This window comes from Molothrus ater, chromosome 5, assembly GCF_012460135.2.
Source record: "Molothrus ater isolate BHLD 08-10-18 breed brown headed cowbird chromosome 5, BPBGC_Mater_1.1, whole genome shotgun sequence".
NCBI lineage: Eukaryota > Metazoa > Chordata > Aves > Passeriformes > Icteridae > Molothrus > Molothrus ater.
In genome coordinates, this window is record NC_050482.2 from 38,179,629 (window position 1) to 38,193,853 (window position 14,225).

General features: G+C 38.3%; 1 protein-coding gene across 9 annotated transcripts in view; it reads left to right on the forward strand.

Annotated features, from left to right (window-relative positions):
- NAV3 (neuron navigator 3) overlaps window positions 1-14,225 on the forward strand; it is a 509,813-nt gene that overhangs the window by 401,225 nt on the left and 94,363 nt on the right. For all 9 annotated transcript variants that reach the window (XM_036400276.2, XM_036400277.2, XM_036400271.2 and 6 more), the window contains 3 exons: window positions 591-699; window positions 2,478-2,861; window positions 6,211-6,330. In XM_036400276.2, the coding sequence (XP_036256169.1) occupies window positions 591-699; window positions 2,478-2,861; window positions 6,211-6,330 (613 nt within the window). The remainder of the gene's footprint in view (window positions 1-590; window positions 700-2,477; window positions 2,862-6,210; window positions 6,331-14,225) is intronic.

Sequence of the window (14,225 nt, forward strand, 5' to 3'; positions counted from 1 at the left end):
ATGATGTGTGTGCTTAGAGTGTTCAGATTTGTATCCCAAGAAGCATATTTTATTCTATCCCATATGAAGAATAATGTCCCTCTTCAGAAAAGCATTACAGTCTAGGAAAGATGCTTTATTAAGTGCCTTACTTAAGAAGTACTTTGAAATAGCCTGTGTTAATGTTAAGTGAATGCTGAAGAGTTGTTCTAAGAGTCATCCCAGTTTTTTCTGGGATGACAGATCACAGATTTACTGTGGCTTTTTTTCCTACTGAGTTATGTAAAATGTCAAGGACTAAAAAGGGACTTTATAATGTATCAAGTGGGCTGGGGCTGCATCCTGCCTTGATTACAGAGGATAAAAATCCCAACACTGTAAATCAGAGTTTCATTAATAGATTTGGGCCTGCCTTAACAGGCAGGTGGGGGTTTTTTACATACCACATGTTATTTATGAGCATATATGTGTTTTATTAATGAAAGGATGACGTTTTATTTTTTAAAATATTAAAATATATTTACAATCATATGTGTGCATTCTTGTGCACTTTATTCAACCTTATAAACTCACATGCTTAAGTCTAGGCTGGTTTTACTGTATTCTTCCAGGGGAAGACCCTGAAACAAGAAGAATGAGAACCGTCAAGAACATTGCAGACCTGAGACAGAATTTGGAAGAAACCATGTCCAGCCTTAGAGGGACCCAGATAAGCCACAGGTATACTGGTTTTGTGTAGACTACTAAAAATATGGACCATGGGAGAGTATTATTAGTTGCTGAATGAATGAGAGTCTTGCAAGGGAAAATTAGCTTTGACACTTAACTGCCTTAGCAACTTACATGTGACTTTAATATACTATATTGTCAAAATGTCTTATACAATCATTCATAAAGACAGTTTTTGTTTCATACACATTTATTTAGAAGCTGATAAAATTTATTTTAGGTAATTTTATAAGTAGATGTTGGGAATGAGATCAACTGCAAGGAAAAATCTAAATGTAAAAAATAAATATGTCAGCAATGAGAAAAGGACACACTGGTGTAGTGTTAGTTTTGAGCTTTCCAGTGGTTTTTTCCTCTCCTTCCCTTTTCTTCCCATATGAGCTCCCTTTTAATTTTGTTACAGATAAACCACCGCCTTCTGATTGGTCCCTGGGGTCTCTGCTAATTTTGTAACACACAAAACACGTCTCAAGCATTCCATGCATGTGATTATGTTTAGTCACACACTCATATAGTGGATTTTCCACCAAAATAGTTTTACCACAGCACCTTCAATGGTGCACAGATTAGTAAAACCTCTAGGGTCAGTATTCTCTTGTCCTAATCTCGGTTAAGATACCGGATGTTTGGCATCATTCCCACAAGTAGAGGTTATAGAATCATGGAACCATTAAATTGTTTAGTTTGGAAAAGATCTATAAGATCACCAAGTCCAACCATTAGCCCAGCACTGCCAAGTCCACTAATAATCCCTGGCCCAAAGTGCTGCAGGTACAAGTTCAGTAGATAATTCCAATAATGGTGACTCCATCTCTTTCCTGGGCAGCCTCTTCCAGTGCTTGGCAACCCTATCCATGAAGAAACTTTTCCTCATAAACCGCCCCTGTAACCCTTCTGTAAACCGCCCCTGTTACAACTTGAGGCCATTTCCTCTTGTCCTATCACTTGTTATCTAGGGGAAGATGCCAATACCCATCTGACTGCAACCTCCTTTCAGGCAGTTGTAGAGAGTGATAAGGTCTCCCCTGAGCCTCCTTTTCTCCAGGCCACTCCCTCAGCCACTCCTCATCAGACTTGTGCTCCAGACTCTTCAGCAACTCCATTGCCCTTCTCTGGACACGTTCCAGCACCTCGATGTCTTTCTTGTACTGAGGAGCCCAGAACTGGACACAGGATTCAAGGTGTGGCCTCACCAGTGCTGAGTAGAGGGGGATAATAATTTCCCTGCTCCTGCTGGCCACACTGTTGCGATCCAGGTCAGGATACCATTGGCTTTCTTGGCCACCTGGGCTCAGCTGGCTCATGTTCAGCCACTGTCACCAGCACCCAAGCTCTTTTTTTGCTGGGCTGCTTTCTAGCCACTCTGTCCCCAGCCTGTAGCACTGCATCGGGTTTTTGGGACCCAAGAGTAGGACCTGGTTCTTGGCCTTGGTGAACCTCACACAATTGGCCTTCGCCTATTGATCCAGCCTGTCCAGACTCCTCTGCAGAGCCTTCCTGCCCTCCAGCAGATGAGCACTCTTGCTCAATTTTCTGTCTTCAGCAAAGCGACTGAGGGGGCACTCAATCCCCTCATCCAGGTCATTTGTAAAGATACTAAACAGGACTGGCCTCAGTACTGAGGGCATATACAAGCATATAAGTGCATATGGTGAAAGTAAATACAGAGAATTTTTAAAAACAAATTAGTTTCCTCCAGCCTTCACTTTTCTTGATTTCTCAGGAACATAGAAAGCACAGTTCACTGACTTCTCCATTCTGTTTGGCAGCACATTGGAGACAACTTTTGACAGCACTGTGACAACTGAGGTGAATGGGAGAAGCATACCAAGCCTATCCAGCCGATCGAGCGCTGTGACTTGGAGGCTGGGGCAGGCCAGCCCTCGGCTGCAGGCGGGAGATGCTCCATCCTTGGGTGCTGGTTATCCTCGCAGCGGCGCCAGCCGCTTCATCCACACAGACCCCTCTCGGTTCATGTACACCACCCCGCTCCGCCGAGCTGCTGTCTCTCGCCTTGGAAACATCTCTCAGATTGACATGAGTGAGAAGGGAACTGCTGATTTGGACATATCCTCTGAAGCTGATGTTGGTGGCTACATGAGTGATGGAGACATTCTTGGGAAAAGCCTGAGGACTGATGACATCAACAGTGGGTAAGTGGCACTTTTTCCCCATATGAACTAATGCATGATTGGTAGGAGTAGAATGATTTTTCTAAAAATTTTGGCACACAAGCAGAACTTGCATTATAGTTGGAAAATTTAAATATACATATAAAAAAATAAACCTCTAATCTGCCAGTGACGCTCTCAGCTGCCTTCAAATTCTGTTCTTCTCCTTTAACATCAAAATTACTTTGCTGTGAACTTTGAATTTCAATATTACTTACTGGAAAATTCTGGTTGTCCTGTGAGCCATCAGTTTGCATTGCTTTCCCTGGGGTAAGTCTTCTTTTGGTATTTTTATGTTTTGTTTGAGATGGTATGTATGACATTGGATGCAGCTGATGAAAAGCAGTTGTTGACAGCACTGACTTTCTGTTTCCACTTCAGATATTGTCTAGCATAGTCATTGTAATGGGCCTTTATTGAAGGTTTTCAGCTGTGCATATCATTTGAGCAACAGCAGTATCTTTTCATTAAAGACTAGACCAGTTACTCTTTTAGTGTATCCAGGAGGAAGAATCACAATTTTTATATTTGTTTGCTCAATCAATTGGGGTACTGCAGTTTGAGGTGCTGCATTCCCTGTGTTTCAAATTCAACAATTCTATATCAATCTAGGAACACAAGTCACTTCAGTCCTGTGTGTGTTAGACCTCCTAGAACATCATTAAAAAAGAACAGCCATGTTACAGTTTTACTCATACTTAAATTACTATTCACTGCTGCTTTTGGCACCTCAAGGCTGCTTGTTGACTGATGTAACACTATGTTAAATAGAAGTTCCATGGAGTACCTGGTCATGTCACACCACACTGCTTCACTCTATAATTTTAGAATTCTTGCTGTCAATCTAATCTCTTAGTTTGAAGCATAGCTATGATTAGAGAATAGTGGGGGATGAAATTGAGTATGATACATTCCTAAAGGGAAATCTAAGTCTGTGATTAAAGCTCTCTCTGGAGTAGTGTCTCATCTCAAGCACCATTCAAAGATAGATCTCTAGAAAAAGCATCATTTTAAAGAAAGCAATTCCTGTATCTCCCTGGTCTACTTTTTCAGTGATCTGTGTATACAGCGCTGCTGACAACATTGTCCACAACACATCATTAATGACTGTCAAGTAGGATGCCATATTTATATGTGCTAGAAAAGAGAAAATACATATGGAAAATACGATACTTTAATGTCTGAGGACCTCTTATCATAAAGGAAATAGTAATGCTGGCTTCGACAGATGCATGGTTTTATTCAAAATTTCAAAAAAGGCAATCCTTTTCAGTGCCTCATGAGTTGTATTAATTAGCTTATCACATTAAAGGGTGAATATAGTCATCTTATGTGACTTTTCTTTGCATCTGTAATAAGGATAACTCAATAGATAGTAAGTTGCTCTGTGCTCAGTTAACATTTTTAGGTGCAGTAAATGTTAAAAACAAGTTGATAAGCTCTGAAATTTCAGGATTCACTGAGGCATGTAAAGTCTTATCTCCTCTATGCCTCCTCCATTATCAGTTTAATTACTTTAAACACTTGGGGAAAAGAATGCAGCAGTAATTAGAAATCAGTGCAAGGAAGGCCTGTTGCACTTGTCAAGTCTATCCTTACTTATACGGGAAAAAAATGCATTTAGTCTGGATTGCATTCAAGCCACAGCTAAATTTAATATGCAGTTCTAGAGCTGTGGAATCTACTAGATAATTTACAGCTAGCTAAATAATCTGTCAAAAAAGTCTGAATTTTGTCTTTAATAAAAGATGAATATAATATGTAAATGTGACTGTTAATTGACCTTTGCAAACAAATGTGAAGTTACCTTTTCCAAACTCCAGATACCAAGGCTTCAGAAACACACTGCCAAACTACTGGCCAAATCTCACCCATGCTTTAAATTCCTCAGAGTTTTGTTGAAAATAATCAAAGGAACCCTTTGTGTTTTAATGTACTTGAGGCTGCCTTCACCCATACTGCCACCCAGACATGCTGCCTTCTCACACTGGAGCGACCACACAGGGCTCCACTGCTGCAGCTTTGCTCTCAAGGCCTGCACCTGTTCAGCCACCCCCAACCACGGGGATGGAGGCAAAGGCAGGCGCTCCCAGGCTGCTGAATTGGCCCTCAGGTCTCTGTCACAGGTGACTTCAACTAAATCTGCCCCCAGAAGGAACCACAGGGGGAGGGCCAACAGAACAGCTGGACTAGCAGCAGTGTGTGTGCGTGCCTTGGTTTGTGCCTGGGATTCTGTGTAATTGCTAAAGTTAAATATTTGTGTGCTTGCATACATGCTTAGAGTGAAAGGTGCATTTGTGTGGCACCATTTCATGGCTCAAGGAGAGCTTGTGTTAAAGACTGAATCAGGAGTAACTCTGGGAGATCATTTTAGCCATACACTTAACATTGGGACTACGCCGATTTCAGTAAGTCTGTACTTTATTTTGAGTAGGTTCAGTGAGGTACAGAATTTTTTTTCTGAATATTTGTGCTTCCATGTTCAGTGCCATACATGTGCATGGTCCTTCAAAAATAAATTTATGCTAACTTTGTTGGTAAATTAAAGTTATCAGAATATACCAAAGGGAAACAGAAAGAACAAGAGCCTAAGAGGGAGGACAGTTTAACAAAAGGTCCTTTGAGAACGTAATGGAGAGGTCCTGTGGGTAAGACAGGCTGATGATGCTGCTCCATTATAAGGGCCAAGATATCTCAGAGAGAGAACCAAACTGTAGGTAGACATTCCAGAAATTATTGCTGGTACTTTTAATTCATAATCTTTTAATGGTTCTCTAGTGAGTAAACAGCACTATACTCACTGTTTCATTCATTAGACATGCATTATAATGTGGGGAGAATCAAGTAAAAGAAGCACACAATACAAATATTCTTAAACATCTTCAGTGAATATCTCTTTCATGTCCAAATAATTGCATCCCAACAGGGACTATGAATTTGGGTTCCTAATCTCTGTTCCCATTTGGATAAATGCAACTAATTTTTTTTTAAGCTGAAGTGATTTTTCTTGCACCTGGTGCTGTTTTTTGGCAAAACCACAGGATTTAAAATGTGCTTTTGAACATACTTGAGAGCTTCAGTCTAAAAATATTTCAGTAAAAGAGGTTGGCCTGTAAGCCATGACAGAAAAAGGCAAATGATCCCAGAAAACAGGCAGATACCCAATCTCCCTATGCCAGGCACATAAAGTGGGAATATTTGGTATAAGTCTACCATCTAATAAGACAATCTGTACCTTAAACATTTGAATTTCACAGACCATTAACTTTAAAGTGAAACATGTTGCCAGATGGCCGCATTTCCTACCAATTGACCACAAATTTATTTTCAGGTACATGACAGATGGAGGACTCAACCTATATACAAGAAGTCTGAACCGAATACCAGACCTTGCTGCCTCTCGAGACGTCATCCAGAGAGGGGTTCATGACGTGACTGTGGATGCTGACAGGTAACAGTGCTTTGCTAAGTAAAAACCTGTCTGAGCTCTATAAATATTTTGCATCCTTCATACTTGCTAAAATATCATATAAGGAATAGGAAGCAAGCCTCTGAGGCTGTGAGTTTTCTGAGCACCCAAAACAGCAAATACCAGAATGAGTGGGGGAAAAAAACAAATTTCTCACATGGGAATGTGACTCAGGAAGAATTTTTTGTTGTAGATGTAAGAGAAAATATTAAGAAGCCCATACCTTATTTGCAATCTTAAACTTCTGAAATGGGACATGATTTTTACAGGTTGCCTTATCAGTTGATAAGCAAAGGGAAAATTCACATGGTCTCTAGGCAGAAGACAGTTTGTGTGCCTGGTGACATGGTTCAGAACATACATTTGTATTTGGCTGGAGCAAGAATAATGATCTTGTCTGCCTTGTTTTGCCCCTTGCAAGTATCAGAAGAAGGCAGTACCGGCAAGAAGTGAGAATTGGGGTTCTATCCCATTGTTTGTACAGCGTGAAAAACAAACAACTCCATCCTGCCCTTATATATGGGTGTCAGCATAAAAAACATGCTCCCACTACTATGTCTGTTCCTGTTCCTTAAGCTTAAAGTATATTCGTATTGGTGGCTTGTATCCATATCTGAGAAATAAAAATTCATAACCCAGCTTTTGCAGAACTTGGAGCTGTCAGCTCTGAGGTTTTGGTCAGACCATCTTAGAGATAAGAAACAGCTGTGAAATTTGGCAGTCTAAAATGTTATGGGGTCTATTTGAATGCCCTTGTTTTAAAATAAAGTTTCTTTTAGGAAAAAAAAAAAGTATTCAATCACTAAGGGGGCAAAGGGGGAAAAGGTTCATGGAGTGGTTCTGGTTTTATAAACCTGGCATACTAGGTTGAAGAAGTTCTAGGATATTTACCTAGGTATGATATAAGTTTTACTTTTCACATTTTCTGATGAAAATATGCCTGTGACATAAGTCAGGAATAGTCTGAATTGGTCAAACAGTGTGAACAATGCATCAGGATCAAGGCCATAATTTTCATCTAGGAAACCAGTTACTTAAAATAGGAGGTTGCTTTAGCTGACATCAGAGCATTTGTTGACCTTGCAGAAAAACCCAATTTTAGATAGAAATTTAGATGAGCACAGATAGGTTCTTTGGAATGCAAGCATTGACATGATGCAAAGACCAGAGAAAGTGTGCAGTAGGTGTGTAAGAAAATAATTTGGATAGAACTCATGCAGTAACAGAAGGAAGAAATGAGATGTGGGCAGGAGGGACTTTTGTGGAGCTCTGTATGTGAGAACAGGAACCTTATGCTCAAAGTGAGAGAGAGGGTGGAAAATTTAGAGGCTGGCAGTCATGTAATTAGAGAATGTCATCAGTGCCCACGTTTTTGTATGTCTCTCATTTTTGCCTTGGGAGGGAAGTTATTAGGGCTCTTCCCACCATGCAATATTCACACCCAGGTTTCAAACCACGCAGATTTCCCCTGGGGAAAAAACAAAGGTCCAAAATAAGGGATTTTTTACTTTTTCTTAGTATTCCTCAAATTCTAGATGCCACTCAAACACTGGATGCTCATTTGTCTTAATGTAGGTATTTGTTGTTCTGTGCAGTGTGCAGGTTCAACGTATTTTGCAGAGTCTATAAGCTACAAATGTAAAGTAGAACTTCAAGTAATGACTGCTTTCCCTTACACAAAGAAAGAAAACTAGATTCCTATGTTCTTCTCGACCCTCTAAATGAGGCTTCATGGAACATACTATGTTAATATTTAATTAAAAGGTTTGTCATTATGCACAAGCATAAGGTATTTAAGTTATGGCTATTCAGACAAATTCTGGCATTCCCTGACCTTTCAATACATTACTTTTACAAACTTAATCATTCTTCATGACATAGGAGGGAGGTTTTTTACATAGAAGTGGATGCTATTCCTTGAAAAAGCAAAAGTTGTTTAGGAAGTGTAAAATGTAAATAATTTTATGAGTTCTGATGATAATAAAACACATGCTTACCAAAACTGGTTGCAAAAAAACCTGTGGTGGGTAGAAAAAAATTGTTTATGATGATCTTCAAGAATGTGTTCTGCATTTATGATGTGAAATCAGGGGAAAAAAGCAGTAGAGATTGCTGAGACTTCAGCAGAGTAAGCTTCGTTCCTTCACAACAGTGTAAGTACCTAAGATTTCATCTGATCTCACATAGCCTTTTACATCATTTTTTGTCTACTCTGAACAAAAAATAATAGGCTTCAAGGTATGCCTTGCCACTGGGATGATGAACTTCTGTGAAAGAGGATTATTTTCCTCACTGTCATCCCAGTAGATATGTGAAGGACACATGCATTTTCTCTGTGGTATCATTAATATAAGCCTTTTTCATAATTGGCACAATCTGCCCTTGCCTTTCTGTTGTAAAGGACTCTGCTGGCATCTTTTTTTTGGGCAGAAAATAAATTATATGCTGCAAATATCTGATTTACATTAGCAAGCAGGAGAGAAGTTTTGGTATTTTGCCCATTACTAGAGGCAGCAACTTTTGCTGACAGCAATCCCATGTTCATGAAAACTCAACCATGTTCATGAAAACAGGTTTTTTGACAACTTAAGTTATATCTTCTGCTTATATTTTAAAACTTTTTCTCTTTGTGAGCTGGCAGTACAATATTCTTTAGAGATGTGGACTGATATCTTTGAGGGTAATGCCGTTTCTGGTAAATTTATAAGTTCAGACTGATTCTCATTTCCTGGATCCTGTAAAAAGACAGGAAGGTCCCCAGTGTGATGACACTAAATTGTTACAGAGAAAACCTGTATCTCCACATCTTTCCAAAAAGCAAAGGATTGAAGGATCTCCATGTTGGAAACCTAGCCTGAGAGAGCTCATCCCCATTGAATTGCTCTTTGAACTTCATAAAAGTAAAATTCACCAAGTCAACATAAGCCAAGGCTTAATGTTGCTTGCATAAAGCACATTGTTGCAGAAAGTAGTACAGCCAAATTGCTTATTCTGGTGAAGGGATTGTAAAGGCTGAAAGGACACTGGCAGCATCAGATGTCAACAGTTGTTTCATTAAGTGGTGGCCTTTTTTGTTTGTTTGTTTGTGGGTGTTTTGTTTGGTTGGTTTGGTTTGGGTTTTTTTTTAAATTGGATACTTTTTTAATTGGACTTTTTTGGTTTTGGTTTTGTTGGTTTTTTTTTTAATAAATGCCAATTCCTTCCAATTTACCTTGTTTCAGTCACCATAAGAAATTAATCAGAGAGGAAGATGGATTTTCTTTATCGGGTATAACATGGGATATAGCTAAGAGAGTTCTCAGTGGTATTGTATTACATTTCATTTATTGTCCTGTCTACTTCCTCTACGGTCTAGCATTTGCCTTCTGGGACTTGTAGAGGGAGTATTTGAGGGAAATTCTTGGATTTCAAAGCCTTTTTCAAAGTAAGATGAGCCAAGAGAGATTAGATATAGGCACAGAAGATGAATTATGTTCTTCGGAAGAATAAGCTTTGTTGCAATGTAGGTTGTAATGTTTCCAAACCACCCTGTGATATTCATGAAAACTGTTAAGAAAGTTTAAAGTAAGCCCTATTAAAAGGGGATATAGCTCCACTGAGTTCAAACATTGTCCTTCCACTCCCTATACATGCAGAACTTAGTGCAGTGTGTCATAAGCCACAACTTTCTTCACCTTCATGAGATCAACATAGGTTGTACAATCACTTTCCACTCACATCCCTTGAATACAGTATTCTTTCTCTTTCACCTTTTTTTTGGATGAAACCCAAAGCTTTAAAGTTTATGCTACTTAGTGTGCTTCTATCATGACCTACTTCAGCTACTTTGTTGTTGCATTGAATCTGAACCCCCCTAATACAGAGTTCTTATGCATAAGGAATGTCCCAAATGCTTCCACCATCTGCCACATGTGCAAAAGATCTGGCACTTGTCTCAGACTAGCTCAGGCTGGCCTGGTTGTTCTCAGCCAAACCATAATCAACATAATACATTATTAATTATGATAAAATAATCCAGATTTTGCCTGTAGTTTATTAGCTAACTTCCTGTGTGAATGAATTTAAGTCTTCTTCTGGCATTTGTCTGAGTAGATGAGCCTTGAATTGGAATACTGTGCATTTGAAAAAGGAACTTCTCTAGAATTTAACAGGCATTGAACTGGGAGCTCTGTTCATAGGGTTGGTCGTATCAGAAAAGGCTGAGACATCACGAACAGTAACTTGAAATCCGAACAGAATACAATGCCTGTTCTCATACTATACAGTTCTAGAAGCACATAGAAGTTTCTGCTGTCATTTGGAATTTACCCCATTGGGATGTTGCTAAATGGAGGGGCATACTTTACTTTTTGCCTTTCTATCCAGCCGAATCTGTGTGATGTTTGTTTCATCACTGTACTAATACTGTGTTTTCTCCTGTGTGTCTCTGCAGTTGGGTATTGATGTGACCATTTTTCTGCCAAGTTGCAACTATTACCTGTTCAGTTTGCTGCTTCTGGTTGCAGAGTAGGATTTACTATGGGTAAAGGAAATGTATATGCTGCAGTATTGAGCTATGCACTGTGTGCACACATTCAGCTATCTACCCTTTCCTTTGTCAACATTCCAGGTCTCTCCAACACTGGGTACCTGTTTCTATGGCAATAAATACAAATATCATCCCACAGATATGAAATAATAAATAATAAAACGCAGAAACAGACATGCCTTCTTCTTGCTGTCTGAGACTTTCTTGGGCAAAACTGAGTTTTGCTGTAAAACTTCACTGTGTAGGGTGGCTTCCAATATCTTTGCATCTGCCTTCACCACTCACTATGCCTGTGACTTACTCTGTTCACAATCTAAAAAAGTCATTGTAGGTCTTAAAGCCAGCACGGTTCATATAGTTCTGTGATCTGCTATCATTTTCTTGCTTGTGATTTTATAGTATTAGTAAGTTCTTATGATGTTAGAAAAATTTAAGTATCTATACCTCACTGTGTTTGCAGTTACTGTTCAAATACCTATAGAAGCCATAATTATAGAATCTCTCTTGTGAAGCAATTTAAATTTTAAAGAGTTTTTACTATTATTGTTCTCTTCTATACTTTTAATCTTCTCTAATTTCTTTTCACAGCTGTTGCTGTTAACATTTCCCAACATTTACTTTTTTATTACTCTCAAATGATCCTGCATTTTCTTAGTCTCTGGTGTAAATCTTTCCTTATCTTGGCATCTGCTAGGCTATCAAGAAAGTTACTAGTTCAAAGTATCTATTTCAGTGTGTATCTTGGCTTTTATTGTTTCTGCAAAGTATGGATGCTAAATTTAAGTACCTAAAGCATAAATATGTGTGTATCCTTGCATGAAGGGCAGAATAATTGTGTCAAAAGGAGCACTCCTGGAGTTTTAGCTCATTATGTTGTTAAGTATTTAGAATTCTTTGAGGATGAATTCCTTATTTTCGAAAGCATAATGAGAAATAAATTTTTCAGTAATGCAATTTTGTACAGCATTATTAATTTAGAAAGAATGCTATTTGAATTAGTACAATTTGTTTCTGGTCATGCTTTTTAAAGTCAGGATTTCAGCAACATAAAATTGGCAAAGCAACTGGACTTTGATATAGTTTTGTGAAGTTCACCCTTCCTTACTTATGTTAAACATCTACTGTATTTGCCCATAGAACCACAAACCAAAACATGGAAACATTTACCAGCTGTGTGGTTTTAGGTTCAGATACTATATTAATATCAGTGACATAAACAAACTGCATTGTTAGCATGCTGTCATTAGCATATTAAACTGTCATGATCCTGCAACATCATGTCTGCAGACACATTTTTTTGCACCCAGCTTACATTAGAAAATCACACTTAGAAAAGGCAAATGTGAATGGCAGATGTTTACCTTAAAACAAGACCAGGCTGCAAATGACAAATTAAGTTTTCTCTTTTTGAAATTTTTACTAAGTGGAAGAAAGAGGGACAACTAGTTTCAGTTTAGATTAAAAAGGAATTATTAGAAATAAGTATTTAAATTTTGGCAGGAATATAAGTACATTCTCAAGCCATGCTAAGTGAGCTGAGCATATGGTTTGCTGCGGGTTTATTGAACCAAAGGCTGGCTCTTTACAGATGACATGTATAATATTCTCATAAATGTGCTTTTGAAAAGTGGATGGTGTGGAGCTGGGTATTAATGACATGCAGTCTGTTGGCATTTCTGCTTATTTCAAAAATTGACTTAATATTTAATAGGTATTTGAAGTGAGGCAGGGCTTTATCTTTTATTAACAGATTTCTAATTCTTGACTTCAGGCCAAGTGTAGATGGTTTATTTTGATTGCAATCTTCTTCTGAAGAGAGTATCAGTCTATTTAATAAAAGCTTTCCAAGACTCAGCTTACAGTTTCAGCAGCAGCAACATTTTGGTCCACCATTGTACTTCATTGTTACCAGCAAAGACTACTGTACTGCCTCTTTGTGTTAGAATAAAGCATGGATAGTACAATTTAAATCATTAACCAAAATACCCCAGGCTCAAATGTAAAATTCAAGAACTTGAATCTCCCATGTGATACCTACTTGAGTCCTGAGTCAAGAAACAAATTAATTTCTTTAAAATGTCTTGATTAATTTGATGGCTGGAGGAAACAAATATTGTCATTTTATTCTCCTGCATAGCTATTTTTAAAAAAATCATATTGAAATTTGTAAAAGAATAGCTGCAATTGATATTGCAGTTCTAACATTGACAAGCACATGGTATTTTAGACAGAAGCCTCATAAAACTGGATATAAAAATACAACGTTTGATGATTTATTACTGGAGATAAAGCAGCTCATGATTGCTAAGCTGCCTTTTGTTCTAAATTGCCTGAGAGATACTTCTTTCTTGGTTAGTCATTTTTTGAAGAACTGCTTTTATAATAGTTGCATTCCAGACTGAGGTATTGTCCTGCTTGGCAAATGAAACATATGAATTATAAGAATTATTAACCCTTTCATGGAAAACAGTTAATTTCTAACACTATAAAAATCCTTTGCCTTGGTTTTAGAAGGTATAAGTTTACTTAAAATAAAATATGAATTCGGCAACTTCAGCAGACCTCTAGAACAATGAGAAATAGATAAAAATGGAGAGCCCCATCAGAATGGGCTTTTTACACTCATGAGATGTAATTAGAAAAGGCTTAAATGTACTGTTGTTTTGTACTCCTGCACTTTCTCCTAGTTGACAGGTGGAAAAAATAGTTAACCGAAAGGAAGAATTAATTTAAGTTAAATTAAACATCTAAAGTGTGAGTGCACTTTGCTGCTCAGGCTGTAGGGCTGCTTATGGTGCACAAGAGGAAAATTGAAAGGTTTTGACTCTTTGCTGTGTGCTGCTCTTGGAGCAAAACAGTGCTGCTCTGTCCTGGGCCTCCAGGAAAGCAGTGATGTTCAATACATTTTGGAACTGAAATTACATTGCAAGATAACTTTATCATTAGTGGTTAAAGATAGCTGGAATCCAGATGGAAACTGGTTATGGGTTATCAATGATTAAATAAAATGAAAAGAAGGATGTCTCTAAAGCTGTGCAGGTTAAAAAACATGGGAGCCTTTTATTTTCCTTGACAGAGAAATAGACTTTGAACACTGTAGGCTGGCTAAAGAGTGAGTTCAAAGGGAGAGAGCATGAAGGGAAAGCTGGGAAGAATACCACGTGGCTGACAACCTGCCAGCCAGTGTGTAGAATACCCTGTGCTGCAGGCTGCCTTCTACAGAGCACAGCATGTGCTAACCTTCCCTTTGGTAAAAAAAATCCCTCCATTTGCTTATATCAACATTTTACTTATAAATCTTAATGATGTCACCTCTGAGTCTTCTTTTGATGGAGAGAGAAAAAGATAA